Source organism: Colletotrichum acutatum (genome assembly GCF_030867785.1).
Source record: "Colletotrichum acutatum strain CBS 112980 chromosome Unknown BDZ83scaffold_194, whole genome shotgun sequence".
Lineage (NCBI taxonomy): Eukaryota > Fungi > Ascomycota > Sordariomycetes > Glomerellales > Glomerellaceae > Colletotrichum > Colletotrichum acutatum.
Window position 1 is genome coordinate 1 of NW_026849188.1, and position 26,326 is coordinate 26,326.

The 26,326-nt window shown below is 51.3% G+C and overlaps 9 protein-coding genes across 9 annotated transcripts; 4 read left to right on the forward strand and 5 right to left on the reverse strand.

Annotated features, from left to right (window-relative positions):
* Positions 1 to 801, reverse strand: BDZ83DRAFT_155135 (uncharacterized protein). The gene is made up of 2 exons (XM_060501354.1): positions 422 to 801; positions 1 to 361 (listed from the first exon to the last, which is right to left on the reverse strand). Exons 1-2 carry the CDS (start codon positions 632 to 634, stop codon positions 44 to 46), a joined length of 531 nt encoding a protein of 176 aa, XP_060358311.1. The 5' UTR covers positions 635 to 801; the 3' UTR covers positions 1 to 43.
* Positions 802 to 1,832: 1,031 nt separating this feature from the next.
* BDZ83DRAFT_155148 (uncharacterized protein) lies at positions 1,833 to 3,836 on the forward strand. The gene is made up of 5 exons (XM_060501355.1): positions 1,833 to 2,154; positions 2,378 to 2,506; positions 2,560 to 2,837; positions 2,904 to 3,205; positions 3,268 to 3,836. The coding sequence occupies exons 1-5, from the start codon at positions 2,116 to 2,118 to the stop codon at positions 3,534 to 3,536; spliced, it is 1,017 nt and encodes a 338-aa protein (XP_060358312.1). The 5' UTR covers positions 1,833 to 2,115; the 3' UTR covers positions 3,537 to 3,836.
* A 299-nt stretch (positions 3,837 to 4,135) lies between these two features.
* Positions 4,136 to 5,925, reverse strand: BDZ83DRAFT_657493 (cytochrome P450; the record flags this gene model as incomplete). Its single annotated transcript, XM_060510965.1, has 2 exons — positions 4,136 to 5,401; positions 5,464 to 5,925. The coding sequence occupies 2 exons, from the start codon at positions 5,923 to 5,925 to the stop codon at positions 4,136 to 4,138; spliced, it is 1,728 nt and encodes a 575-aa protein (XP_060358313.1).
* A 1,978-nt stretch (positions 5,926 to 7,903) lies between these two features.
* Positions 7,904 to 9,887, reverse strand: BDZ83DRAFT_657494 (uncharacterized protein; the record flags this gene model as incomplete). Its single annotated transcript, XM_060510966.1, has 4 exons — positions 7,904 to 8,756; positions 8,894 to 8,977; positions 9,052 to 9,302; positions 9,375 to 9,887. The coding sequence occupies 4 exons, from the start codon at positions 9,885 to 9,887 to the stop codon at positions 7,904 to 7,906; spliced, it is 1,701 nt and encodes a 566-aa protein (XP_060358314.1).
* A 2,044-nt stretch (positions 9,888 to 11,931) lies between these two features.
* Positions 11,932 to 13,906, reverse strand: BDZ83DRAFT_592562 (impB/mucB/samB family protein; the record flags this gene model as incomplete). Its single annotated transcript, XM_060506548.1, has 2 exons — positions 11,932 to 13,704; positions 13,763 to 13,906. The coding sequence occupies 2 exons, from the start codon at positions 13,904 to 13,906 to the stop codon at positions 11,932 to 11,934; spliced, it is 1,917 nt and encodes a 638-aa protein (XP_060358315.1).
* A 440-nt stretch (positions 13,907 to 14,346) lies between these two features.
* On the reverse strand, positions 14,347 to 15,975 carry BDZ83DRAFT_592604 (feruloyl esterase B; the record flags this gene model as incomplete). The annotated part of the gene is made up of 1 exon (XM_060506550.1): positions 14,347 to 15,975. One exon carries the CDS (start codon positions 15,973 to 15,975, stop codon positions 14,347 to 14,349), a length of 1,629 nt encoding a protein of 542 aa, XP_060358316.1.
* Positions 15,976 to 19,071: 3,096 nt separating this feature from the next.
* Positions 19,072 to 21,053, forward strand: BDZ83DRAFT_642076 (uncharacterized protein). Its single transcript, XM_060509592.1, has 2 exons — positions 19,072 to 19,661; positions 19,731 to 21,053. Exons 1-2 carry the CDS (start codon positions 19,079 to 19,081, stop codon positions 20,759 to 20,761), a joined length of 1,614 nt encoding a protein of 537 aa, XP_060358317.1. The 5' UTR covers positions 19,072 to 19,078; the 3' UTR covers positions 20,762 to 21,053.
* Positions 21,054 to 22,316: 1,263 nt separating this feature from the next.
* On the forward strand, positions 22,317 to 22,983 carry BDZ83DRAFT_684369 (uncharacterized protein; the record flags this gene model as incomplete). Its single annotated transcript, XM_060511240.1, has 2 exons — positions 22,317 to 22,439; positions 22,522 to 22,983. A coding segment is annotated over exon 2 (417 nt), but the record flags the coding sequence as incomplete, so codon positions are not given.
* A 1,015-nt stretch (positions 22,984 to 23,998) lies between these two features.
* Positions 23,999 to 25,741, forward strand: BDZ83DRAFT_797472 (uncharacterized protein; the record flags this gene model as incomplete). Its single annotated transcript, XM_060515894.1, has 2 exons — positions 23,999 to 24,610; positions 24,665 to 25,741. The coding sequence occupies exons 1-2, from the start codon at positions 24,158 to 24,160 to the stop codon at positions 25,739 to 25,741; spliced, it is 1,530 nt and encodes a 509-aa protein (XP_060358319.1). The 5' UTR covers positions 23,999 to 24,157.
* Positions 25,742 to 26,326: the final 585 nt, after the last annotated feature.

Consider the following 26,326-nt stretch of genomic DNA (forward strand, 5'->3'; position numbering starts at 1 on the left):
GTGTCCTTTATCATGAACCCTGCGATGTACGAACGACGTGCCTTCAGTTGAGCGATCCCTCCCCGGCTTTGACTGCAATGACAATCAAGCCTCCCATCACCGAAGCCAGCCCCCCAATGACTTTCTTAGCTTTGGGTGACATCTTGTATTCAATGAGCAGCGCGTGCTGGGGTAGAACGATGCGATCCTCCTGCTGGTCGATGTCCACAAAGACATCATCATAGAGATCAAACATGTGTGTGTAGAACCCCTGATCCATCGACTGAGGCTTGTTTACCGCCTCAGTAAAGGCTTCATCGAGAGCGAAGTGTCGGATCAAGGCTTTGCAGGGAGGAAGTGCCATGAGGTCGGGAACTTCGATCTGCTAGTTGTTAGTAACTGTAAAGGTAATAGACTCTGATGGGGACAAGCAAGAGCTCACTGGGCGAAGTGTGGCGATCGACACAGTTGGCTTGAGACAGAATACGTTGGTCTTGAGGAAGTGTTTGACTTTGCTGGTGTTCGCCTCAAGTGTGCCTTCTATAGCTTCCACGATCCCTCGCGCATCTTCGTAGCCGGCCGCTGCCAGGATTGTGCCGCCAGGGCGTGTAGAAACGGAGGATTTGGTGAGGAGGAGGCAGGATTTTGTTGCCATGGTTAGAGATATTTGGTGGTTCTTGATGAGCAAAGTAGGTTGTATTTGGTGTTTGGTCTGGTGTGTAGTTGATTTGTTCGATCAAAGCCCTCCAGGAGTGGCATTGGAGACTTTATAACAATTCGTCAGCCGGTAGTTGGAGCAAACTTACCGAGGAAATCATTACGACATCTACGTAGATGTGTGGAAAAGTCCACGGTGTCGGTTGCGTAGACATATCTACAGAATCGAGGACAACGAGTCTTGACAGCACGAATAAGTCCGTGATTCTGGGCAGGAAACCACCACATGACACCGACACCGGGAATGACATGATTTGTAACTGTGACATACGTCACGATGGAATCAAATCGTGTAGAAAGATTGCGAGAGCGCAAAGGCGCGCATCAAGTCCAGCACAAGCAGTGTTTTGAGCTAGGCCGACAAGTGTTCCTAGGACCGCCGTTATGTCCACCGCGAGCGCCAACAACTTACGTTCAGAGGACCAAAGGAGGTGTTGCGCGTGAGCAAGAGCCATCATACTGGCGGACATTGCCGGTGACGATCCCGTGAAGTTGGGAAATTCGGTGTTGAGCCTCATGGTAGTACCAAATAATGAACAAAAGCCAAGACCCAGGATCGGTGAGTTCCTAGGGTGTTATTGACAAGTCCTGCGCCAGTGCGCGTTGTTGAATTCGCGACTCTCCAGTCGGTTTTGCAACGGCTTGCATCGGAGTAGTGTACGCTAGAGAGCCGGACACCGCTGGGATTGTGGTGCTGTGCCATACCCTATGTCGGAGGCCCTGAAGACGCTCAAGCCATACGTACGTACTCACTTTTCTCATAGCCGTAGCTCGGTCAGAGCAGAGAATAACTCCAAAGTCGAGGTGGAGCGCAAAGTCTTTGAGTTGTTGTGGTTGTAGAGAGGCGGTGCAAAGATCGCATCACAGAGCTTTGCCTATGACGTCGGCCAGCATCCTCTGCTCACTAATTAGCCCCCAACTTGAATTTCTCCACGAGCAATGGGATGAGGTCGCCTTAGCTAGCCCCAACCAACTGTTTGTCCACGGCCAATGGTGACAGCGGCTCAAGGTGCCATACCTTACCTTATGCAAGGTACAGAATACGCTCCGGTAAAGGCGCTGCTCCGGTACGGGGTGGCTAGCTCTGGAGTAGAGCAGCTTGCGCAGGGGAAAGCTCGTGGAGATATCTGTACCTTGACTGGATTCTTACTGATGAAATGTTCGTATAGAAAAAAGTGCTGCCAAGGAACGTCAAGCCACCACCCAACGGGCTGATAACGTCCCCCGCACCACCCCCAAAGCACCGAACTGCTGGAGAGTCGCCAGCAACTCAGCCTGCTAAGATCTCTCTCTTCCCGCGCCCCCATCAATGGTCCAAGCCAAATTCATCCCTCCCTTTTCTTCCATTATATACCCAAATATTGAACACGTTCGGCGAACCATGCCACTGGCCGCGCACAGTCGAATTTGAGTTGCAACATGTCTGCCGGACATCGTGGGCAAGGTAGCATGGATCCTGTGAGTTTGTTGGATGCCTTTCAGATGCCTCCTTGTTTCCTTCTTGGCTTTGCATCTCTTGCAACACAAGCTTCCCCTGCCCGTCAACCCTTCTTTCTCCACATTCACGTCGAAGCTTGCGGTACTCCCGCTCGCTGCGACCCCTTCCCATGGAATCGGGATTCTCGATACAGGGTCTGCCCATCACTTAGTACCTGGAGCCAGAACTAATGCAAGTATCCAGCCCCAGCTATCGCCCTCGATAGAAGGCTCTGGGCCCTCGAACGCCAATCATGAGGGGTTTCGCGCCACTGGGGAGAATAGAGGGGCCGATCACATAACGGAGTTAAAAAAGACTTTGGAAGACCTGGACGTAAGTTTGGCGAGCCGATTTATATCAGGGAGCGTACCAATAACATAATGTAGTCTCGAATTCAGCCCGGGCACCCTCACCCTCACAAGCCTCCCAATCCTCGTCGTGACCCCCGCTGCAGCTTCTCTACGGCGCAATCCAGCACACAAACGGAATCCAGCGGCACTTCTCGGCAATCCCAAACGACTGCCCCAACTGAGGTGACCTCCGAGAGTCAAGCAAGACACGGCGCCAGTACGGGCCATTTGAAATGCCCGTATTTTGGGAAGTCCGGCTTGGAAACACTGACCAGCTGTCAAATCACAAACTTCAAGTATCCTTCAGGCTTAAAGTGGGCAATCCTCATCCGCTTTAGCTTATTGGAATCCAAACCATAGGAACTGATCTCGAATGGCAGGTTACACTTTTGGCGGTTTCATGTCCACAAAGACGATCAAGATGCCATCCACAAGCAGCATATGGGGGACAAAGCCGACCTACTGCAACTTTATCAAGCTGCAGGCACAACAGACTTTTTGAATGATCATCCCCTGTATCGACTGCGAAACGAGCAATGGAAGCGCATCGTTGAGATTCTCAGCGGACTCAACAAGAAGCGCTCCAGATCATCTGACATACGTCCCGATGAACGTAGCAAATGCAATTCGGACATAGAGGAATTCCTTTTTCCTGGTCATGATATCGAACCCGACTCGCGCTGTAAGTATTGGTCCGGCTTACCTGCTATTGCTGCCGTCCGGCTAACGAGCCCAATTTGGCAGCGGAAGACACTGGGGGCCCGATTTCCGCGGGTGAAGAGGGTACTGCCACGAGTGTCTCCAGCGAGACTGGCGAAACCAATCTCCAGTCCTCTGGCCATGTGGGTTTTGACTGTGTTCGTCAACGAAGCACGAGCGAAAATGTGCTAGGGGGAAACGGCGTACTGCTCTATGCCATCGGTGCAGCGTTTGAAGATTTCGACGACGTGCAGCTTGGGGACATTGACAGGCTATTCGCCGAAATGAAAGAACTCAATGGTAAGAGTACCTAAGGTACTCAACGTAGAGAGAACATAGGCGGGAATTTGTTGGTCTATTATTACCGGAGAAGCCTTTCCAAGACAGGGATGAGCATTATGTTTCTCGAGGCATGCAGACCGAATCTGCAGCCCCCGATCTGCAGAGGAATTGACAGTATGACTTAGAGTCACTGGTAGGAGTTGATTGCATTTGGCACGGCATCTACTATTTGAGCGGCTACGAATGTACCAAATTTGATGGAATCTTTGGAGACAATCCGGAGTCAAGTGACAGCATGGCATGAAAGGATGTGTATTGAACACAGCTCTAACAATGGTCCAAGAAGCTTCGCAGGAATTACATGTTAACAAAGATAGTCTGCCCAGATGATGTTGCACGTGCAGCAACGTCACTAGAGGATTATAGCTATCATAGTCCCATAATATCGAACTTGCGCATTATCAGCATGCAACTGCTCCAGCTACGTCCTTTAATAGCAGCAAGCTAAACTCCATCATCAGCAACTGGTCACTCCCTGAAGGTCCTCAGCCCTCAGACACGCTAGATGCTGGAGTGCACCTCTTCACATTTCTCCCCAAGGTAGAGCTCCTCTCCCCAATCGGGGTGATGTTCATAATCCTAGTTTCACCAAACATGACTTGGGCTTCGTGAATATGCCCTCAAGAAGCGCATCATCCTCTAACCCAGCAGGCAACCCCATAAAGTCCAGGTTCCAAACCAAGAGTGTAATAATCAGCTTCAACTCCATGTACGCCAGTCTCTTGCCCCAGCATCCTCGCGGACCGTAACTGAAACTCATAAACGGGCCAGCTCTGTTGTTGAACACGATTTCGCCCTTCTCGTCAGGCTGTAACCAGCGTTCTGGGTGAAGTTCTTCTGGAGGGTATTCGGTCAGCGCCCAATCTCCGACACCCTCATTGGCGACCTTTTGCGATGTTTCGCTACGCTTCGCCTCGTCGACTTTCGCACCGGCTTCTGAGACCGTTGGCCCCGCCAAGAGAAAGACAAGCGGTGTTCCCTTGGGTATGCGATACCCAAACATGTCCATGTCGACGAGCGTCTCCTTCATTATGGCTCCAGCGGGGCTGCTCAGACGCAGAGTCTCTTCAATGAATGCATCGAGGTAGTGGACGTGAGTCTTGGTAATCTCGTCGACTGTAGGCTCCCGCTTCTCTGCAACTGAATCTGGGTATGCAAGCCGCAACGCCTCTCGTAGCTTGGACTGAATGTCCTGGTGAATGCCTAGGTATTTGACCGTGAAGCAGAGCGTACTGTGCGTAGAATCCTGCCCGCCGACGAGGTAGCCCCAGATCATATCGTGGATCCTTGCCGAGTTGAAGACTGGCTCTCGGCCTGCGGCATTTGCCGCTGAAATCTCACGCGAGACGATATAGTCCACTGCCGAGGCAAATTCCTCCTTTGAGCTATTACTGCTGGACAATTTCGCGACGGAGCGGTCGATGTGAGACTGGAGAATGCTTTTCTTCAAGCCAAATGCCCGACGGATAGTCGGTCGATTGTTGTCGTAGAGAAAGAAGAGCTTGGGGATGAGTGCGCGGAAGGCACCGTTAATTCTCTCGTTGAGAGTGTTCAGGGCGAATAGGAGATGTGGCGGGAAGTTCTTCGGGAACTCTGCAATTTGTGCGGCATCAGACTTGGGCGCTTCGGATCCGTTTTGCGAGGGAAGCAACACGAGTCTCTCATTAGTGTAGCTATCTTCCACAGAGGTGCCAAAAGCCGCAGCGTTCATGATGTCGTAGGTAAAAGCCTCGAGATCAGCATCGGCCTCGAACGGCCGGCCATTAGCGATGGCGGCTTTAGTTTTCCACAGCTCTATGAATTTGTGAACCATTTTATGTGAAGCTGGTGCCGACACCTGCATTCTGTCAGCATTACACACCACAAGTTCAAGGTTTTTGATTACGAGCGCTATCGTACCCCATGTAAGAAGCTTGGTGTCATGAGATCTTTAGTCAGGAATTTGGTGTCCTTGAAAGAAGGATGCGAATCTTCCATGGAGATGAAGTGGCCCGGAATCACGCTGTTCCATGTTATGTCGTTGGTAACCCCACGACCGAGATCCTTGCCCCGCTTCGACATCAAGTCGCGAGCCTCGCGATAATCAGCAATGACGATATGGGTCCTGTCGAAAGGTCCAGGGAAGAATTGGGCAATTGGGGTGTTGTGCTTCGTGAGCAGCTGCGTGAAAAACTTGAGCCAGTATTCGCCCGCATTCTCGAGTTCGATGAAGTATGGCGCATCTCCGAGGATTCGTTTGGAAGAATCGAGGTTGTATGGAGGTCCCCCTGATATCGGTCTGGGCAAGAGTCGAAGGTAGAAGATGCGAATAGAGATGGCAATAGCAGCGACGATGGCCGCATATACGGCGAGTCCCGCCATGTCGTTGATTAGAGATACTTCTGCGATAGGTAGTCTGCTTTACGCTGTGCAGATGAGGTATTGGGAATGAGTTGACAACTCAGCGGCACAACAGACGTCTTCAACAACATCGCATCGCGAGTGTTTTGTATCTCCAAAGTTGACGTGCATGAGGACGCGCGGAATATGCCACTGAGGTACTAAGGTAAGCTTCGGATGAAAGTTGATGCTCTTGGCGCTGCCTTCCCTGCTGAGGAACGGGGACGGGAGTGAGCACTAACGCTGCAGAATAGCGGCACAGCGGTCGCCGCGGCACCCGATTTGGTCTCGGCGCTGGCGGGGTATCCACTCGTGGCCTCACCGGCCCCCGGTGATGGCGACGACGGCCGGGAGGAGCACGAGGGGGACGTTTCGAGTGTCATGCGAGATTCCCGTTTGGGTGGTTTCCATCCTTGTCTTATTATTTCGTCTTTCCGGCGATTGGATGATCTGTATGGAGTACGAAGACCCTAGATCGCCGCGGGCGTCCTTGATGTTGTGATGCGCTGAAGATGGGCTCTAAGAGCTTGTCCAATCACTCTGAGTTCACTGGATAGCAAACGACTAAATTTCATTCAAGGTACTCATAAACTACACTTCTAATAGTTCACATGCAGCGATTTATGCTGATCAGTGTAATCACGGTCAGGCTGTGCAGCTGTTTCTACCTAAAAGTCCATCAATACGTTTCCAAAGAAAAAGATACTTACGCAAGCCCGACCCGTTTCTGCCATAACTCCAAACCATGTGGCCCCCGATCAACCCGTTGATCATCCACAGAGCTCCGAATTTTCTTCCGGACAGCCTCGAACTTAAAAACTCAAAGCATGAGGTGGGATATGTAATCACCCCAACCGTCCATGTTGCAAGTTGAGCAATTCCCCGGCCGCAACGGGACCGCGGACGACAGCCGCCCGGCGGACCGTCGGCAACATGTGCCAACCCGCTCCGGACATACTTCCCATCCGCTTGAAGGAAGCCAGAAATCGAAGAGCCTCTATGCCCTTCAATCCGGGAACGGTACTAAAGCTTGAATCAAATCATAGATACCGTGAACCATGAGTATAGTTACACACGGCGAGTCCGAGACTTTTAGAGTTGGTGTTACAGTCGCACAAACTCTGAATGACCGGAAGCGGAATTACGTCCATGACGTTACGCACGAAAGAGCAAGATTCCAATGGCGGAACTTTCAAGATGCCGTTATGGAAGAAGGGCCATAACTAAGGTAGGAAGCGTCGAAGGGAAAAGTCCGCATCTGTGCTATCTTGACGTGAGACATATCTAGGCAACGATGCAAACCTTGTTCTAAGTCTAAAGTCTTCAAGCCAGTCCACTTGGCAGACACGCACGGGAAAAGCGATACCGATAGACATCCAGATTCGATTGTTTTCCACAATCCGCTAACCTTGGTGCCTCCGATCCTAATAGATTGAACACTTCCACCACGATTCTTCGGCCTCCATTCACAACGGCATCTCCCGCAGCGACGAGATCGTCACTGATTCTGTCCACGTGTCTGCGACATGCCGAAGTCGACTACCTCCAACGCCCGCTTCACCTTTGTTCGTGCCCCGGCCGGTGGCGTGGCGATCTCGGGTCTAAACGTTCGCCACATGGCTGCGCACGAGTAGGTCACAGCATGGAAGAGGACAAAGGCACTGAAGGTGCACTTCGACGGAGTTTGGCTTGATGATTGAAACTCGAAAGCTGTAAGGTCACGGAGATAGAGAGCACACATGGATGGATCTCGATTCTGTCTCAGATTCCACAACACGCTGCATTCGTCTTTCGATGGGAGACAAGGTGCATGGCAGTGACTTTGGCATTGATGTTGGCTTTTGTGGCGATGGTAAATTACAAATTGGTATAGGAAACTCATGCAGACTGGGGATATCATCGTAGAAAAAAGGAAAGTGGAAAACAACCAATGCCGTGCCCTGCCTCGTATCTTCTAAGGTCATACCACGATCTTCATGGTGCGGAAGTACTTCTTGACCCGTGACGACAATGTTGACGATGACTGGAATGTCTCAACTGTCTCCCCAGAGTCCTCGGAGTCTAGCGAGTACCTCCTCTCCTTGACGAACTTAGGCCAAGTATTGGTGAGAACAAGGTACTTGATGCTCGACTCCGCATCGTCAAAGACAGCAGCGTTGAAAGCCTCGGGGATCTCGCCCCAGTACTGCACCCGGTCCGCAATGGGGTCACCGCTGCCATCTCGTGATACGCAACTCATCTCAGAGCCACCCGCTGTTGACTCAGGTCCACCCCAGCTATTATCCTCGAATGGCACCACAGGGTCGCTAAAGCGTTCCGTTCGGTCGCCGTATAGTATTCTGGCTGCGCCTTCGAAGACGCCTTCTAACCGCTTCAAGTCCTGTGATGCGATGTTGATCTGGAACTCGGCGTGGTAAGGGCTGATGAACTCGGTGTAGATGCGCAGGGCACGGTTGAAACGTTCCCGTGAGATCTCGACTGATCGATGTGATGACCCGGGGCTCTGAGGGATTGATGACTTCCATTCGGCAACGGCCGACAGAAAGGCAATGTTCTCGCCGGAGAAGTCTCTGAGGGCAGAGAACTTGCGGAGGGGCTCGGGGTTCTTGTCCAAGACGTACTCGAGGGCACCCATCGTGTAGACACTTTCTGCTTGACTGGTGTCCTTTTCGAGCTGTGCAAGCGATTTCCAAGTGACGGAAGCTTGGCTGCCGACCTTTGTCGATCCGGTGATGACGGAGTCTCTCCCGGCGCGTGCCTTGTTCTTGGCTTCCCAAACAGCGATGGACTCGAGGGTTTCCTGTCTGAGAGTCCTATGTTTGACGACTTGCCAGCAGGGAATGAAGATTGCAAAGATTTCAATGAAGGTGATGGAGAGGCAGATCCTAGCAGCAAGTCAACATCAAGCCCGAGAAGAAGAAAGTGTCTATGCGTGCTTCATATAACTTACCACTGCGGGGGGATAAAGTAGGCATTGACGGGCGCCATCGCTGGGACGTACAAGGCGACAAGCCACATAGGGGTAGCGTGAAGGCTGAACTCATTAGTGTTGGCTCGGGGGAATTGTCATGGAGAAGCGGCAAAGCGCTAACCTGGATTTCAACTTACCTTGCGATAGAGCATGCAATGGTCTGCAGACGCCACCCTTGTGTGTCCTGGATTCCACGTGATTTCCAGAGAATCACAGGTGCGACCAGCCAAGCCCAAAGGAATTGCCAAAATACAGAAGGCCACCATTCCCATCCTCTACCCATCTCAACTTTTTGCTGCGCTGGAGTCCCCGTCACTTCAGTGCCAGGGACACCAAACGACGGGTGGTATTTGCGTGAGACGAGATACATAACCACTGTTAGAAGAAGCTGATGGTGAAGCACGTCAGCCATGTGTCAACTGTCAAACGTGCAACGCCATCTGATCCTGCATCAACTCACTTGCACAAGCATGCCCGTGCACACGACGGCTAGCATCTTGGTGGTGTAATCGAGCTTCCGGAACTTCCCCGTCAGAGTCTTGTCCGGTCCGTTGCTGGTGTCCAACTGTGAGTTGGACTGTGTGAGTGGCTTATCTGCATATTTCCGCTGCGCCTTGGCGATGTGGAGGAACCGGCTGTTGGAAGCGTGGAAAAGAGCAATGCCGAAGGGGAGGTAGAGGCCCATCACCCAAAACTCGGCGCCATCGGGGACGAACTGGCCGATGGCAAGCCCGATCTGCACCGAAAGCCAGTAAAGGTGGAGCATAGTGACAGCGCCAAACGACAAAGCCAGACCGCGGATCCTTAGAAAAGGCATTTTGCGGTTGACAAAGAGAAATGCCATACCGCAGAGCAAAAGCACTGTCCAAAATCCACCCCAAGCAAGCCAGAAAACCGCAACTGGCGCAGTGTTGAACGCAGGCGCCGCTGCTGCGGCAGTTGGTGTAGGCGTGGCCTCTGCACTTGACTCCATGATGACTGATCTCTATGTCGTTGACTCAAGATCTGATAGTAATGTGCGAAGCTGCCGTCTGGCGAGCAGAAAAGGAGCGTAGGGAATAGAGCTAGGTATTCTGCATGTTCGAAATCCGAGGATGGTCTTGGTTATATGCTGGAATGCAGATGGGGCTGGCAAACATGGTTCCTCAAGGAATGCGAAAGTGCTTTCCCAGTCACCCAGGATTCACCAGCCAGAAACCACCTTAGAAGACGATGCCAGGGCGTACCCATCGTGCTTTTTCGAGGTAAGCCAAACGCGGTGGTGAGGCCGGCGCACCGCCGTGCAGATCCCTGTTTACGTCAACAATAGCGCTGGCCCTCGATGTCGATCACATCTCGAGAGTCCTTTTCAATGCAGGGAGAATTTGAAGACGAGTTGAACGCCAAATCCTGTCAGTTGATAGTCTGAAAGGAAATGGCCAGCCTTCATGGCCCGAGCTGGGGGCCGTTGAAGTGAGACTGCAGCGCAAGGGAGCGCGGCTGCATCCCATCACAGGCGCCGCCCTCGGTAGGAGTGGGAGGGTGCAAACAATAGTCGCGGTTCAAGACGATGGCTTCCAGTGTGGATCGTCAGTTGCATAAGCTTTTGCGTGCAAAAGCAGGTCGCTGGCGCTAGTGTCAAGGGACGTCTCTCTTCCGGACGCTAACTAGGAGCCGGGCTCTCGTAGAGCTGAGCCATGATGGGTAATGTTCTTTTTGGCCGTCGTCGTGGCCCTCTTGGGGTCCATGTCGCCTAGGGATTCAGCCAGTAGCCAGTCAGCTAACCACCGTAGGATCCGCACGACGAAGCGTCATCGCAGATCTCTAAGCGATTCATTAGAGCCTTGGATAGTGCGAGAATTCATGAGTCGCTGAATCGGACCTGTCAAGAGGAAACATTGCTTTATCTGAGATAACACTGGTGCACGGTTCTCTTGATCTCGAGACTGTCACTGCTGAACGAGAATGAGACATTGACTGCAGACACGGATTGGTGTGGTAGCGCCCTGGCTAGCTGTGTAAACTGTAAAGTCTGGCCCATGGTCCGAACCTCACGATGTGTGCTGACTCTGTCGAGGAACGAGCGCAGGGAGACTTCATGAGACTCTCAGCCAACGTCCAAGCTTCTGTTTTCTGATTTCTGATACCGCGCAAGTGAGGGCCCTCGGCCGACCAATCTAGGAGAAGAGAGGAATTGATCTATTCTGATACAAGTGGCTGCTCTGAATGCTTTCCACGAGCCTCCACACGTGGCTCTGGATCACTCTCCCTTACACAAGCCAGCCCAAAGTTTCATTGTAATGTTGCTTTTAGTCGGGCGTCACTATTCACTTATTTGCAACGTTGGCGCCATGATTACCCCCTTTGAGAGGAGGATCCTGCAAGTGAGCCATCGTGAGAGGGCGCGGCGTTGCACCGTTTTCCGGGCCGGTTGGATGAATTGCAACGGCACGCCTTCGGAACAACGTAAGCCTCATCCGTTCAAAAAAAGAACTAGGGTCCACGATAGACGCACAGAAGTTGAAATCCTAGATCTTGAATGCTTTTCCGCGAAGAGGCGTTCACAAAAGACAATGGATCTATCTGGAAAGCGAGATCACTCCTGTCGATCCGTGAGGAATCCAACGCATGGATTGGAAGGTTTCATAGGGCCTCTCTTTCGGTCCCTTGCTTCATTGGATCACGAAGGCCCCAAGCGTTGGAGACTAAAGGAGCCGTGGCGCCCTCATCGCGCGCTAGCTAGCGCGGACATGAACCTGCAGGTCCCCGGAGCGAGATGTTCGCCGGCTTTTGCCACCTAGACTCGAGAACTTTTCCGTAATTGCCGTGTTCAAGGATGGCAGTCTGTCATGATGCCGGATAGTGTGAATAGCAGAATTGCCCAGAAGGAAGAAATGAGTCGCCGTCCGGGGAAGCAGATTTGACTCGTGGGAGACAAAGGCGGGGTGGGGAGACGAGCGCGGCTTCTCCACGCCCAGCAAAGCTATTGAGATCATGTAATATCACGGGTATCATCTAGTTCGGGTTCTCATTACGGCTTATCCAAAACAAAGCTTCTTCTGCCGTGGGTCGTCACTCGACGGCCTCGCGGGTGGCCTGCCGCGTTTCTTCTCTCCGCCGACCTTGACCTTCTTCACGTCCGGCGTCGTTGACCTCGAGAGCGGCGCAGAGGGCTTGTCCTCGTGCACGGCTTCGCGAATGGTCTGCCTTGAGAGGCAAAGGTCGATGTGCTCGTTGAACTGACGTTCATCCGGCAACTGTGGGCGATTGCAAATTGGGCAATCCCACATCTCATCGTTGACGGGTGCGTATTCCGGCACAGGATTCGGCAAAATCTCTTTGCCGTGCCTTCTAGCTGGGCTTGGTTTGCTGTCGAGGTTCGTGCCATCGCTCTCGATGTCAACTGTTTGGAAATCTTCATGATTATCAAGCCCCAAAAGTTCTTCCTCGGGCCATCGCTCCCAGCCGTCATCGTCAAGTTCACCGCTGGCTCCAGAGTGCATAGGCTTTGAAGCCTTCTCAGGCGAGGCCGCAGCATCAGGTCTTCGTGATCTGAAACCAAAGAATGCCATCGTATCTGGCTTCTTCGTGCTGACAAGGTGCGTACATCGTAAACCCATGAGGCGCAGCATCATGCCTGGCATTTCCTCCTCCAACTTCGCCAAGATGGGGACGGAGAAATGATAAAGGTCATCAGCTAGACAGATGGCTCTCGGTAACACGATTTGTCGCGTAAAGATCTCGTACGTGTGAAGCTTCACCTTGAGAACCAGCGTGCGACCCTTGACTTCTGCCCTCTTCATGTCCTTCTCCAACTCCTCCGCAGTCCATTTCAGCTTTTCTCTGAATTGCTGGGGATCAGACATATCTTTGAAAGTGCTCTCGGTGCCGACGCTTTTCCTCTCATACTCCTCTGCCGGCTGGATCTTGGTGCGCCCTAGGCCGAGATGAACATTGATCAGGAATTCGTACGCCTTGTCGCCAAAGAGCGGTCGGAGGAATTGGCGATAAGGGTAGATGTCCGCGCAAGTCTTGATACCAATTTCGGCCAACTGCCGCTCAAGCACACGACCAACGCCATTGACCTTTCTGGGGGGAAGCTTTGCCATGAAACGCAAGATTTCGCCTCGATCATTTGGGAGAACAAACTGGCCGTTCGGCTTGTTCATGTTCGAACAGATTTTGGCAAGCTTCGCATTTGCTGCGATGCCCGCTGAAACTGTGATCTTGGTTCTCTCGTGGACCTCTCGCCGCATTTGCTCCACGGCTTCGGCCGGCTCGATCCCCTTATTCGTGCAGTATTCCGTAATATTCAAGTACGCCTCGTCAATACTCGCACTCTCGAATCGAGGGTCGTATTCGACTAGGATCTCGCGGACCTCGTGTGCCTTTGCCGTGTACTTCTCAAAGTTGAGCTTGAGCAGGACCAGTTCGGGGCATAGCTTCTTGGCGACGAACCCAGCCATCCCACTTCGACATCCATACTTTCGCGCAACGTAATTACACGTTGTCAGAACACCGCCGCCAACAGCGAAGGGGATATCTTTGAGTTCGGGCCGGTCTAGCAGTTCAACGGCAGCATAAAATGCATCGCAGTCGATGTGCACGATGTATTGAGTGAGATCTCGGGACATCTCCAACTGTGTGATGAGCTGGTCAGCGAGGCGAAGCTCTCGACTGAGGTCTTGCTTCTCGAGGTGGCATTTCTTTTCGAGGATTTGTTCAATCTTCTTTGTCAAGGTCTTGTCGCGTTCTTCTTCACGATTGAAGAATTTTGATCCTTTCGAGGCGTTGTAGATGATCTCGGATACCTGGTAGGCCACTGTTAGGGAGGTTGTCACCCTGCCATAGGGCAGGCTGGAGACATACCTTGGACTGATCGACAGCATCCTGCCCAGCTTTTGTAAGAGATGGACCCAAGAGAGAGTATTTGAGGGTGTCATGCTCCGGAACCCCATGGGCATCTTCTGGCACCTCGTCGAGGGACGGCGGGGACGTCGTCGATGCCGTCATCGTGAAATGATGGACACCGTTGAGAGAGAAGCGTATGGAAATGCCGGAGCAACTACCGTGAAAGGCATGTCTCCTACGTCAGTGCCGTGCTTGTTGGTGAAGTATGTTGCCGGTGGTGATCGTTTCAAGTTACATGGGTGTGGATTGATGGTGCCCCTCCTCTCCCATGGCTTCGATGGTTGCGAAGTGGCGACGCGTCGAATCTGTCTGGTTGCATTGTCAGCAAACTGGCGCGGGGTCACGTGGTGTATCTATGGAGCCATACTCATTTATCAGGTTGATGCATTAACTGGAGTCTGTGTCTGACAGTATATCACATTAAACATTATTGCTATTATGCAGTACTCTAGCTCCTAACGCCGCTTCTGGCTGGCAACAATCGCCTGCCACCATCTTTTTGACCATTCTTTTCGACCAAATGCCATCAATTCCCTGCTCCTCTAAGCTGAGCACGTGAAACTCTCAGCCTTCGACTGATCACCACCGCTGATGAACTTTTGAGTTGAAGGATACGGGCAAATCGGCCTCTGCCTTAGGACCTCAGTAGTCGGATCAGTCGCGTTCTTCCACGTTGTCGCGATGAGCGAGTCCGGCGCGGCACCGCCGTCAACCCACTGCTGGAGCGCAAGAAGCGCATCGTGTGTTGCATCAGAGTAGCCCGGCACCGAGTAGTTGCCACCGCCGAGCAGTTGTTCCGCCTGTCCGGGTCCAGCGATGTACCAAGGCGCGTCGACGGTTGTGGTCTTGTGCCCCAGTCCTGGGATGAAGAAGAGACGGAACCAAGCGCGAACGGCCTCGACGTCGCCGCCGGACTGCGCAACAACCTTGTCATAGTAAACCTGCGATGCCTTGGCTGGAACATCGGCATCCGACAGGCCGTGGTACATGATGATCTTGCCGCCGAGGCTCGAGAACTTGGTCAGGTTGAAGGTGTTGACGTCGAGTTCACCGGGGTTCGTTTCGTTGGCGTACGCGGGGACAGTCTCGTTGTAGCTTGACCACGCCCACTCCGCGTCATTGAAGAGGAAGTACTTCATGTAGCCGACGGCCACCTCGTTCGGCTCAGAACCGTTACCGCCACCCAGCAGCGAACCCCACCCGTATTCGGACGAGGGGCTGACGCCAGGGAAGACAGCTTCGTCGTTGACCTTGTAGTCAGCGTACATTGCCTGAGCGACGGTGACCTGCTCCGCAGACAAGCAAGCTGTTACGTCAACACCATCTTTACCGCAGGTGAAGAGGTCATAGTTGACAGTGCAGTTGCCGGGGTCGCTGACGATGCTGTCCTCGACTCCGTCCGCTGCGTCGCACTGCTTCCTGACGGCATCGCCAATCACCGTGAACTTCTCAGCTGGGATATGCTTTGCATTATCGGTGGGCAGGTTGGTGATACCAATCGCGATCCTCCAGCTTTGCAAATGGCTCTGCCACCAAGCCGGGCCACCGATCAAGAGCGCCGAATAGTCGCGAGGGTACATCTCAGCAGCCTTGAGACCCTGTCGACCGCCATCTGACGTGCCGGAGAAGTAGGATGCTGTAGGGGCCAGACCGTAATATTTCTCAACGACTCTCTGAGCCAGTGCGAGAGAGTTGTGCAGCGCCCTGTGTCCGTAATCCAGCTTGGCGCCGTTGTTGTTCAGCGCCCAGGTGAGGTTGTTCTGGGTAGAGTTGTGGCCGGCATCGGTTCCGAGTGTGACGAAGCCGTACTTGACGCCGACGGCCATGGCCGGAGCATTGACGCCTCCCGAAAAGCCATCGTTGCCCACGGTGAGGATCTTGTTGTTCCACTCATCTGGCAGGAACATGGCAAACTTGTACTCATTTCCTTCCGATGTCTTTGCGATGAAGCTCACAGCGCAGAGACTGGGCAAGTTCGTGACGTTGCCCGGGAAGGCGACGTTACCCTCCTCGGAGAAGCCGTTGCCCGCATCGACCGACTCGACGGTTGAGATGGAGGCGTTGGCGTTGATCCAGTAGCTGATCAGCCTCGGGGTGCATGATGTTGAGTTCGTAGCAGCAACCTGCCGTAATGCGGCAAGCGCAATTGTGAGAGAAGCAGTCCACTTCATCTTAGATCTTTGATCAAGAAATTCTTGAGACGATGGAGCATCAGGATCCTTGGCTTTCGCGGGCAAACCCCGCTATTTAAGATCCGCAACATTGGAATGAGTGATTTTGAAGGTTTGTTGACCATGTTTCCATTTTGCCACATATCATTTGATTCAAAACAGCCTCTGTTTACATCTACACATCTGTTTGCGGCTGGCGTCTCGGGCTCTCGGCGCTCATCTGACGATGGGAGTTGACATTCCTGCACGACCAATGAGCTTGCCACCCCTGAGACATCCCCTTTCCGCTCTCGGCTCCGTCCAATGAGTGGTCATGATCACTGCCCGAAATAATGCGCATCATGCCATGCGGTTGTCCGCTCGCGGCTATCTTAGCGCTAACATTAACTAGATTAACGTTGTTGCTAGCACGAGCTACCAAAGGCCCGGATCGAGGGCATGTTCGTCAAAATGCGTCTTGGCGGAGGCCGTGAAGTGGTTTAGGTCTGCTTCCTTGCTGCGTTGGATGGTTGACTGTTCAGATCAAGAATCAACAGGAAGGATACGACGTTTCCCTCAGGAAGGTTGTAAGAGCTATTGAATCAATGCTACGGGTTCTAAAGAGTGTAGGGGCCAGTATGCGAACAACTGATCGACCGACGTCCTGAAATCTCATCAAGGAAAGACTGCCAAGACTGCTTGCGGGGAATGTCGACCAAGGAATGAAATAGCAGCGCGGGTCCGGCGAGATTGAAGAATGAAGTTGGAGACAAGAATCCGCGAAGCATGGTAACTCAAGAAGTATGAAGTCTACCACCAAGACTCGCCTTTCCCACATAGCATCTATTCGCCACCTTTTCTCATGCGGCAAGCAGTATTTTGGTGACGTAGTACATAGTCTGGCCTCCCTAGTTCTTCCCCGCAGTCAGGACACTTGTATGGTCCGTCGACCCTTACGTGGTTGGTGTTTTGGTGACGAATGAGGTCTTTCTTCTCCGCAAACCCGGCTGGGCATCGGTCAGGAATGGCTCTCGGCATGCTAAATAGACACTTGAGTGGCTTCGTGTGCCTTTTCATATGTTTGCTGTACTGATGTTAGCTTTGCTTCAATTCTGAGAAAGCACTAGGGACCCCACAACCTACTTGAGCTTGTGTTGTTTAGGGAAGCCCCTCCAGCAGATGTCACATTCATACTTGGTTTCCTCCATTGTACGTTCCGCTAATTCCATTGCTTCTTGATCTTGTAACTCCCACCCTTCTGGCACCTGCGATTGCCGTAGATCGAAACAGTAGCTCTCGTTCTGCGACCATCCACCTTCAGGAGCCTAATGTCCTGAGGGTGCGGTTCCTGAAGTGGGGACAAACGACATGAGGTTTTGTGAATCATCGGTTGATCTACTGGACAGCGGGATGCCCAAGCGATGGCCCCTATCCTGAGAAGGTAAATCTCGGGCATTCATATAGCTCCCGTTTTCGAGATAGGAGTCCCCTGGGTCGACTTGTCCAAGGAGTTCGTACTCAGGGGGGTCTCCCTGGCCGTAGTTGTTCATCGTACCAAGACCCAACCTGGTACTGCTAAAAATGTGAGGTATAACCTGGTCAGCAATGCCCCTACCTCCTTGTGCTGTTTAGACGGCATGAAGCGACTACAAAACGAAACTTACAGCTGTGTAAGCTACTATGACCGAGTGCGACGTCCTCAAAATCCGAGAAAAGAAGAATTTTGTGCCTGTCAGTCAATCTTTCGCAGAGGCCCTGCGCATGAGTTCCACAAACTCCGTTTTTTACACTCCTGGAATGGCCTGAAGGATGACACCTTGAATTCCAAATTGATGAACCACAGTTCCGAATGGAGTGGGTGTGTGAATCGCTGGATGATGATGTTGAAAAAGCTCGGCGAACGGCTCAAGATGACACAGGGCGGTTGAATGCACATGCCCGCATAGAAACTTGAGTATAAAAAAACAGGTCAGCCGGAGAAGTAATCAACACTGATGGTATGTATACGACTGGAGTCTGGGCCTCTGACCTTATTCCAGAAGGGTATGAAGGACCGAATGGGACAATTGTAAAGCAGAGGGCAAGTCTTGCATGATATAGTCACGGAGTACGAATGCCGACAAATGCCCTAACGTTGGTTTTCTGTTTCCATTTGTTATGCAAGGTAGCGCTGTTGGTTCAACAACATGACAAGCAACTCGCGCCACATGACATCAGATAATCGACTAACTTGAGGTACTGATAGAAATGTTACATATGGTGTTGGGCATGGTGAGCATGAACTTGCCGAGACTGGCTTGAAAGCCAGGCATAGAGATCCAATCTTGCATGTCAAATAGTACCTAAAGCCTGACGCCAACCTCAGCACATTGTTCGCGCTTCCATCAGCCAATGATCATTTCGAAGTGTGCATTAGAGCGGTCGGCCCCGGACCTTAGCTGTCAACTAGCTTCTGGCCAAAAAATCTGAAGCCAATCATAATGCCGATGGAGTCATGGGATTTTCGGTGAGATACGGCTTGGGGGCCGGTAAGGCAACCTCAAGTGTGGCTCGCAGATGAGCTAAGTGGTTGGAGGACACCGCACATCCAATGTTGGTGGTCTCATTCTGCATTTCAATGCATCAAACAGGCATGTTGCATCAACAACCAAGTGCGATTGGACGTGTTTTCGGCTGTATTGGACTCAATGCTCCCAACTACCTCTGCCTTGCTTAAGGCAACCGAGTGTTGGCGGAGTTCTGGCGGGTTAGGCTCCCATAAATGAGTGCGCTTGGGCTTCCGTTCTCAGCTATTTCGAGAGTCAATTTCACCAAACCTTTTGAAAAATCTCCGTCTTTAAAAGTGAATTCGCCGTTGATTACCAGAACATAGTACAGCCTACGTACCGGGCCTGCCTACGATGGCAAGCAAGGAACTGATCTCGGGGAACCCGGCAGCTCCCCCTAGACAAGAACGTATGAGATCCTCCCTCATGGCCCAGAAATAGTTTACTAATACGTTGATTCGAAAGGAACCGTGGCGATAGATGGCATTGGTGTAGTTGCTGTCAAACTGCGAGATAGGTTGGTTTGGTTGTACGAGGCTCTGGTCTTGCTATGTGGTCTTAATGAAGCCTGTAGAAGGATGCAGAATGGACAATATCGGCATGCTGCTGAAATGGGCGTGCCCGATGGCAGTTCTCGCACAATTCTGGAGTTCTTCATCAACAAAGTGGCTCAAGTCTATGATAACCGACCATTCGGGTCTACGATCACATCCCTTGCCATCATTCAGAAGCCTGACAAGGTGCAATACATCTTTGCATCCAATCAGCGGAGCTCGGAAGATGCTCAATCTGCAGCTACGACCATCCAAACCCTCCTTGACAAAATGGGTTCACAGAATCGCGTAGACGTTGGAGACGATGATAGATCCCCAGTCTTCCGCGAACTTCTTCACGACATACTCCTATTTCATAAGCAGCGAGTTACTCTGTATAAGTCGCGACTCAACCAACGACTGAATCAATGCATCAAAGAATTGAAGGCTAGGTCCTTGGACGCGGGTATGTTTTCCATTGATCATGTCAACGGCGTCTCTAGTGTTCAATTATTCAACTTAATTAATCACCAAATACTTGCTTCTACAGGGGACCCTCTACTTGATGAACTAGAATATCTCCAGGCTTTGACCCAGACCGAGGTGTCTTTGGATGACAGTCAAGAGTGTAAGTTGTTCTCGGCTTCCCTTGATGCCTGGAAGAGTAATGCTGAACCGGCCCCTCATGACAATGCAGTCGCTCGCAACGGTGAACATCTGATTTCAGCCGCGAAAGCCTTCCGCAAAAGTCCGATATACGAATCAGCCATTGAAAGAGCCAGGGAAGGACGCTTCAACGAGTCCGAGCGCTGGTGTGAGCTACAGCACTTCATCGGACGACTTTCTTCGTATCACGGTGCTGTTCGGGCTATCATTTCCGGCCGCAGACGTCTCCACCCGGACCTATTCGAAAATTTCGAAATAACGTGGCTGCCGTCAAGTATACCAATGAATAACCCGATGGACACACTCCAAGCCCATATGGGTGTGAAGACGCAACAAAAGAGGCGTTCAGCGGACAATATTATCAGGAGAATGATGGCAAACTCAGCGGACCGTGATACGACTCTTGAACAGGCCAAAACTCTTCAGGTCTGTGGCTTGGATGAGTCCATCATGCACCAGTGCCAAAAGACGTCTTTCAAACCCATAGTTCATTGCGAAATTTTGTTATTGCACTATCTCGATCGAGAATATGGCCGAAATCGCTATCACACTCCGTTCTTCGACGACGTCAGATTTATAGGCTGCAGTAAACCAACCTGCCGGCTGTGCGAATATTACTTCGATGCTCATAATACAGACATCCAAGTTCGGCCCGGACACAAGAATGTCTACTCAAATTGGGCTATCCCAAATCTCTTTGCCAACGATTTGGCTGAAGCCAACGAGAGGGACAGCCTGCTCGACAAGGTCGTCAGCAAGATTAGAGAGGATGCGCTTCGCGCCTTGAAAGAGAAAATATCCGATGGCAAGAGACATGACTCAAATACTCACTCTTCCTATCCAACACATCAGTCGCTGGAAGCCAATGTTCAGCCAAATATGGAGGGGCTAGCGTTCGCAATGGAAGACTTAACTATAATTGACCCAGCCGACATGGACGATTTTCAATTCTCTTCAGACGAAAACCGGAGCATTGACGCACAAGCAGAGGAAAGCGAGACGGATGAAGATGATTGGGCAGGCTATGGCCTTGCTGAACATTCTGGCGGGGTGTCTCTCTAGGATTGAGCAAGGCCTAGGTATATAACTACCTCGGTTCAAGCTGTTACTTATCTAAGTAGATATACATTTCTCTGTCTTACCTCAGTTCGCATGCCTTACTATTTATTCGTTTGCAAATGTTAGTCCTAGGTAGTCGTCAAAATGTGAAACATGCTCCCCTCTTGCTTGGGACTTGTGAGAACGCTGCCTACTTCACACGTGAAGCATTTTCAAAGATGCTACAAGGTTCCTGTCAACAGCTAGAGGTGTGACCCTAATATTTGCCATATCTCCCATGTCTTTAAGCACTGCCAGAAACAAATTATTCTTTTTCGTAACGCCCGCCGGGGTTGATTAGCCCATTTCCCATTGAAATCGCATGAACTGACGCGTGGGAACCTCCGTTGCCCAAAGCAATCAAGCAAATACCTTTAGTAGAAGATTGAAGTAATCTTAGATATGTGTAAGAGTGAGTGTAGATGAGCGTTAATATACCCTAGATCGAAAGAGCGCAACGGCTCTCTTAAGTTCCTTCAAAGGGCATAACCCAAAGCAAAACTGGCTCAGACTCACAAGAATTTGCTCGCGGGGGAGGTAGCATTATATAACCTTGCGTAGCTCGGTCTCGGTTCTGAGGTAGTCAAACGGCGTTGAAAACGCTGGAAATCGAACCACTCTGGTCCTTACCTCCCGGAGCCGGTTTCCAATCCCTCGCTACAGCGGGTCATCATACCAGTGACTCTCTCTCTCCCCATTCGGAGCCGGCTTTCCATCAACGGCCGTCGCAAGTCGGCAGTAATCTCCTCTCCGATCAGAAGATCTCAACTTCAGCCTCATGGTATGGTCAGGGAAGCACGTTCGATAAACTTCGGCAGCCCGCCCGGCTGGTCATGCAAACAATCCATGACCTAGCTAGGCTTTCCGCAAGAGAAGCCACTCTACTGATCGCACTCGCCATCACCGTCTTTGTTTGCTCTACGCCGTATGAAGAAAACGCACAGACTTCCGTCTCCAAGTAAGCCCTCAGACTCTGCTGCCAGTTCCCCGAATTGGCAGGCTGTCAAGGCAACTTTGACCCGCGACGGCGTTTCATCCCATCTACGACATTGATCGGAGCTCCGTGATTCCCTCAAACGGGAGTTCCTCATGGCTAGAACCTGACCCGGGCGTTTGGATCAGCTCTAGATGGTTTGATGTGGGCTTCGTTCGTATGACGGGATCCTCGCGATTGTATACCTGCAATGGACGACTGCCGCAGCGTCGGAAGATCTGAAGCGCTCTCAGCAAGCTCTACCAAATACGTCCACTCCAACCGGTTGCCGGCGAGACCCAGATCTTTGGGACGTCGTCCGGCGTGGAAAACATCCCAACATCTTAAATTTTTGTTGCAATTTCATAAAAGACCTTGACGCCCCTGGTAGACGTAGACGTGAACGAAGTGACTTGTTAATCCGGTCTGGCACCTGTCCATCTCTTCTGTTTGATTCCGATCTCGTTTCACTCATTTCTCCCTCTATCTCTCTCGCTCTGGTCAGCGAAGGTCGTGAGGATGAGGGCTTTTTTTGTTGTGGGCTCATTGGTGCTCAGCACTGTGGCTGCGGCGCCAGCAAATGATGTCCAAAAGAGAGACCTCCAAACAATTCAGGGGGCGTTCGTGTCCATCTCAGTGGCATCATCGAACTTGGATACAGCCATCAGAGTAAGTTGACTTCGGCAAATGTGCACTGAAATGTTCACACATTCAATTGAGGAGTTCAATTCACTAAGTAACATGATATCAGGCTCTGACCCCCGACCCCAATAGCGCTTCTGCTCTCGGCCCGGCGATGATGGGACTCGAAGGTGCACTTGCACAAGCCCGTACTGATGTTGCGCCGACCTCGCCGATTGGAATCTCTGACGGTATCGCCCTTCAGAACGCTGCCGATACTTTGACGAAGAGCGTGAAGATCATGGTCATGTCAGCAATGCTCCAGCGTCAGACGCTCGACCAAATAAACATGACGCCAATGCTTCTCCAATCCTTCATGAACCAGAACATGTTGTCAGCTGCACTTGGCCAGGTCGTTCTTTCCAAGCTTCCTGCGGAGGGTCTCCAAAGCGCCATGGCCGCGTTTGCTGGAGCTGGTGGCTCGGTTGGAATGGGAATTGTGTCGCTCGCCAACCCTCCTTTGGCGATGCCTCCCGGTATGGGCCCTCCCATGGGCGGCGCACCTCCAGCAGCTATGCCAGCCACTGGAGCTCCTCAGACGAGTTCACCGCAGACAGGTTCCCCAGGAAATTCCTCCCAGTCTGGCCAGAGGGGCTCTCCTCAAATGAGCCCACCTCAAACCGGATCTCCGCAGACGAGCCAGCCTCAACTTAGCACACCGCAAACTGGATCGCAGCCTGCGAGCGGTAGTCAGGGACAGGTGGGTAGCTCAGCGAGCAGCGTGTCGGTGAGCCAGGCTCTGGAGGGGAACGTTGTGGCGCTTTCCTGAACACGACCTACTAGTAATTGAACTGGTGTCAAGCATTGTTCAGAACACGATGTAACCTGTCAGAGTTGGGAAGAGAATTGATGTGGGACGAGATCAAGTATTAGGTACTACTGCGCAATTCAGCAAAGTCACTCATTTTGTTATTCCTCCACGAATAGTTTTGCATCATGAATCTGTTGTTAATTATTAGAGACTCGCATAGCATAACACATTCATCTATAAAAACCACCTGATCTGGCTGGACTAGACGCGCTGTAATAGTTCATGCGTAAACAACTGGTGTTCACTTGTGTGATCCCGAGGCCTTGGCTTTCAAAGGGTATTGCTTTGGATGTAACGAAAAAGCAAAATCGAGCGAGCGAACGAGAGGTAGTATTCATGTTGTTTTCGAATTGAGTGTGACACACATATATATATTAGTTGTTTATCAACTGCGTTCACCACCGCCAGCGTCTTAGGTTTCGCCAGCATCTTCCACTCTCGTGTCGAAGATGTCGGATTAAGTCTAATTGTTGAAGTTTACATAATGTTCATATCGCCAATCGAGTATGATACCCTGCCTCAATCAATCGAACTTCACCATGTTGAATAAAGAAGACTGAGCCTCTCGATTCTATGCCTTCCGGTAGTCCGTGGACAGAAGTGGTAATTGGTCTCATTGGACGAAAGCAAGTCTATCTTCGCACCTAGCATGAACCCGGTCTGTACTTAAATAAGAATATCGTTTCGTGTGTCTCTCTTCCCGCCTAGCCCTGGGGAATACCCGAAACGCCGTCGGCCGTCTAATAACAGTGCTGCCCACACCAGTGATAAAATTTCAACCTCAAAAACAAACAAGCAACAAAACCCTATTTTGGATATATAACTACTCTACTGTGGCAAAGCCGATTCTGCAGCAACAAGCAATACGGTCAACCGGAAAAGTTGGTCTGTAATAATGGACACTGACGTTGGCGATGGTGATAGGGTCGAGGTAATGAAGGAGGAGCTAAAGGGTGGTCCAGTCACTGATGTAACACTAGATGTAGCGGAAACGTCTGTCGGAATGGTTGATGATGGAATTTCGGATAGGGAAGACAGCGTAGCGGTAGATGACGGCAAGGTTGCGTCTGATGCCAAGTTGTCTGTAGCGGTCGCTGCATTCGTGGTCGACGCCAAGGTTGTTGATGACAATATATTTGGCAAATCCGTCGCGACGGATATGGAAGTGAGGTCCGAGATCGGGGTCGAGCTGAAAGAACTCGTACTCTGGCTTGCTTGGATGGAAGGGGGTCCGGACATCGTGCTTGTGACCAAGTCCGAAGAAGGTGCTTGCGTGATTGAAGAGGCTGGATTTGAGACGGAATTGACATTGCTTGTCAACGAGTTTGAAGTCGATGCTGAGGTTGACGTAGAAGTCGTATCCGCAAATGACCCAGTCAGAGTGACTGTTTGACCAGTTGAGGATGGAAATATAGAAGAACTGCTGGTAGGCTCTGCGCTTCCAGAGGACGCAACAGTCGTACCAGCGAGAGATGTTGTACTCAAAGAAAAGGTGCTGTTCGTCAATGAAGTACTGGTACTTGGCAGTAGACTTGTCAGGAGGTCCGAGAATGTGCCGCTCGAATTGGATGTCGAAAACGTTGTTGAGTCAGAAGAAGTCAATGTCACGAGCGTGCCTGTACTTGAGAGCAGTTCAGTCGTCGAGCTGCTGCTCAAAGTCGGGATGTCTGTGGATGATAGAGAGGTCGCCGACAAGACAGACGTCACTGAAAGGGAGCTTGTTGATGATAGAGAGCTCACGGATGAGACAGAACTGGTTAAAGATAAGGAAGAGGTCGATAGCGTTGAACTTGAACTTGTAGGATACGTCGAGGAGTTAGAAAATCTCGTTGAGAGAGTAGTCGTGGAAATTGAGCTGCTGTCAAGCAGTGTCGTTGAAGACGTGGAAGTCGTTGAGCTTAGATCTGAAGAAGAAATTGAAGAAGAAAACGAGTTTGTTGGATCAGTGAACATCGTTGGTTCAGTACTTGACGTAGTGGTATCGGCAGCAGACGTAGATGATGTGAGGAAAAATGAAGAAGTTGAGGAGATAGTCGTATTTGCGAATGGCCCACCGGTTGATGTTGAAGAGAGCTGTGCGCTACTGCTGACTTCGATGTTGGTGTTCGTGATGGACTCAGAAGAAGTGAAAGATGACGTCGGAGTCGCGGTCGATGGCAAGGTCAACAAAGAGCTTGATGAGCTTGAAGAGGTTGAAGTCGATAAGGAAACTAACGTTGTCGAGAAAAAGGTGGGCTCGGATGAGGTAGATGATTGGAAGGACGATAAGGGAGAGGAGAATGATGAAAAGGAGGGTAAGGATGAAGTTGATGCTGGATCAGAAGCTGAAGAGGATATTGATAGGGAAGTTGAAGAAGAACTCGAGGAGGAGGTTAAGGATGTATCTGTTGTGAACTCTGAGCTCGTTGGAGAAATTGAAGATTCCGAAGACGAGGCCGACGATAAAGTCAAGGATGAGGCTGGATCAGAGGCAGAATAAGATGTTGAAAGGGAAGTTAAAGAGGAGGTCGTGGAGGAGATTGAAGATGTGTCTGTGTTGGACTCTAACGTTGATGAAATAGTCGAAGAAGAAGTTGGAGTGGTTGAGGACGAGTTCGAAAAGAAGGTGAAGGACGAAGATTCAGCACTGGACTCAGAATCAGAAGACGTCGTCGACGACGTGCTTGGCTCAGTCGATTCCGTAGTCGTCGGAGCAGGTGGAACCTCCCGGAAGCCATAATACATGCTGTAGTGGTCTAGCCCATCTGCAAAGCCACCACACCGAGCATTGTTGTTTCCGCTGCAGCGAGTACTGCATGCCGACTCAGGGTCATAATAGCCATCCGGATAATTGATGCCTGCCCGGCTGCACAGACACGTAGTTCCCATCACACCAGCGAATCTGCGTATTAAGCCTGAGCATTGAGTTTGACAGCTTTCGGGCTCCACGCTAGCGTCGTTCTGGATTATTTCAAACTGGGCCATGTCCGTGATGATGTAACATCCCAAATATGCCATAACGCCAGAGACTGGAAGGTTCACTTGGGCGTAAGTTAGTCTCGCTAGAAGCGACAATGTGAAGATC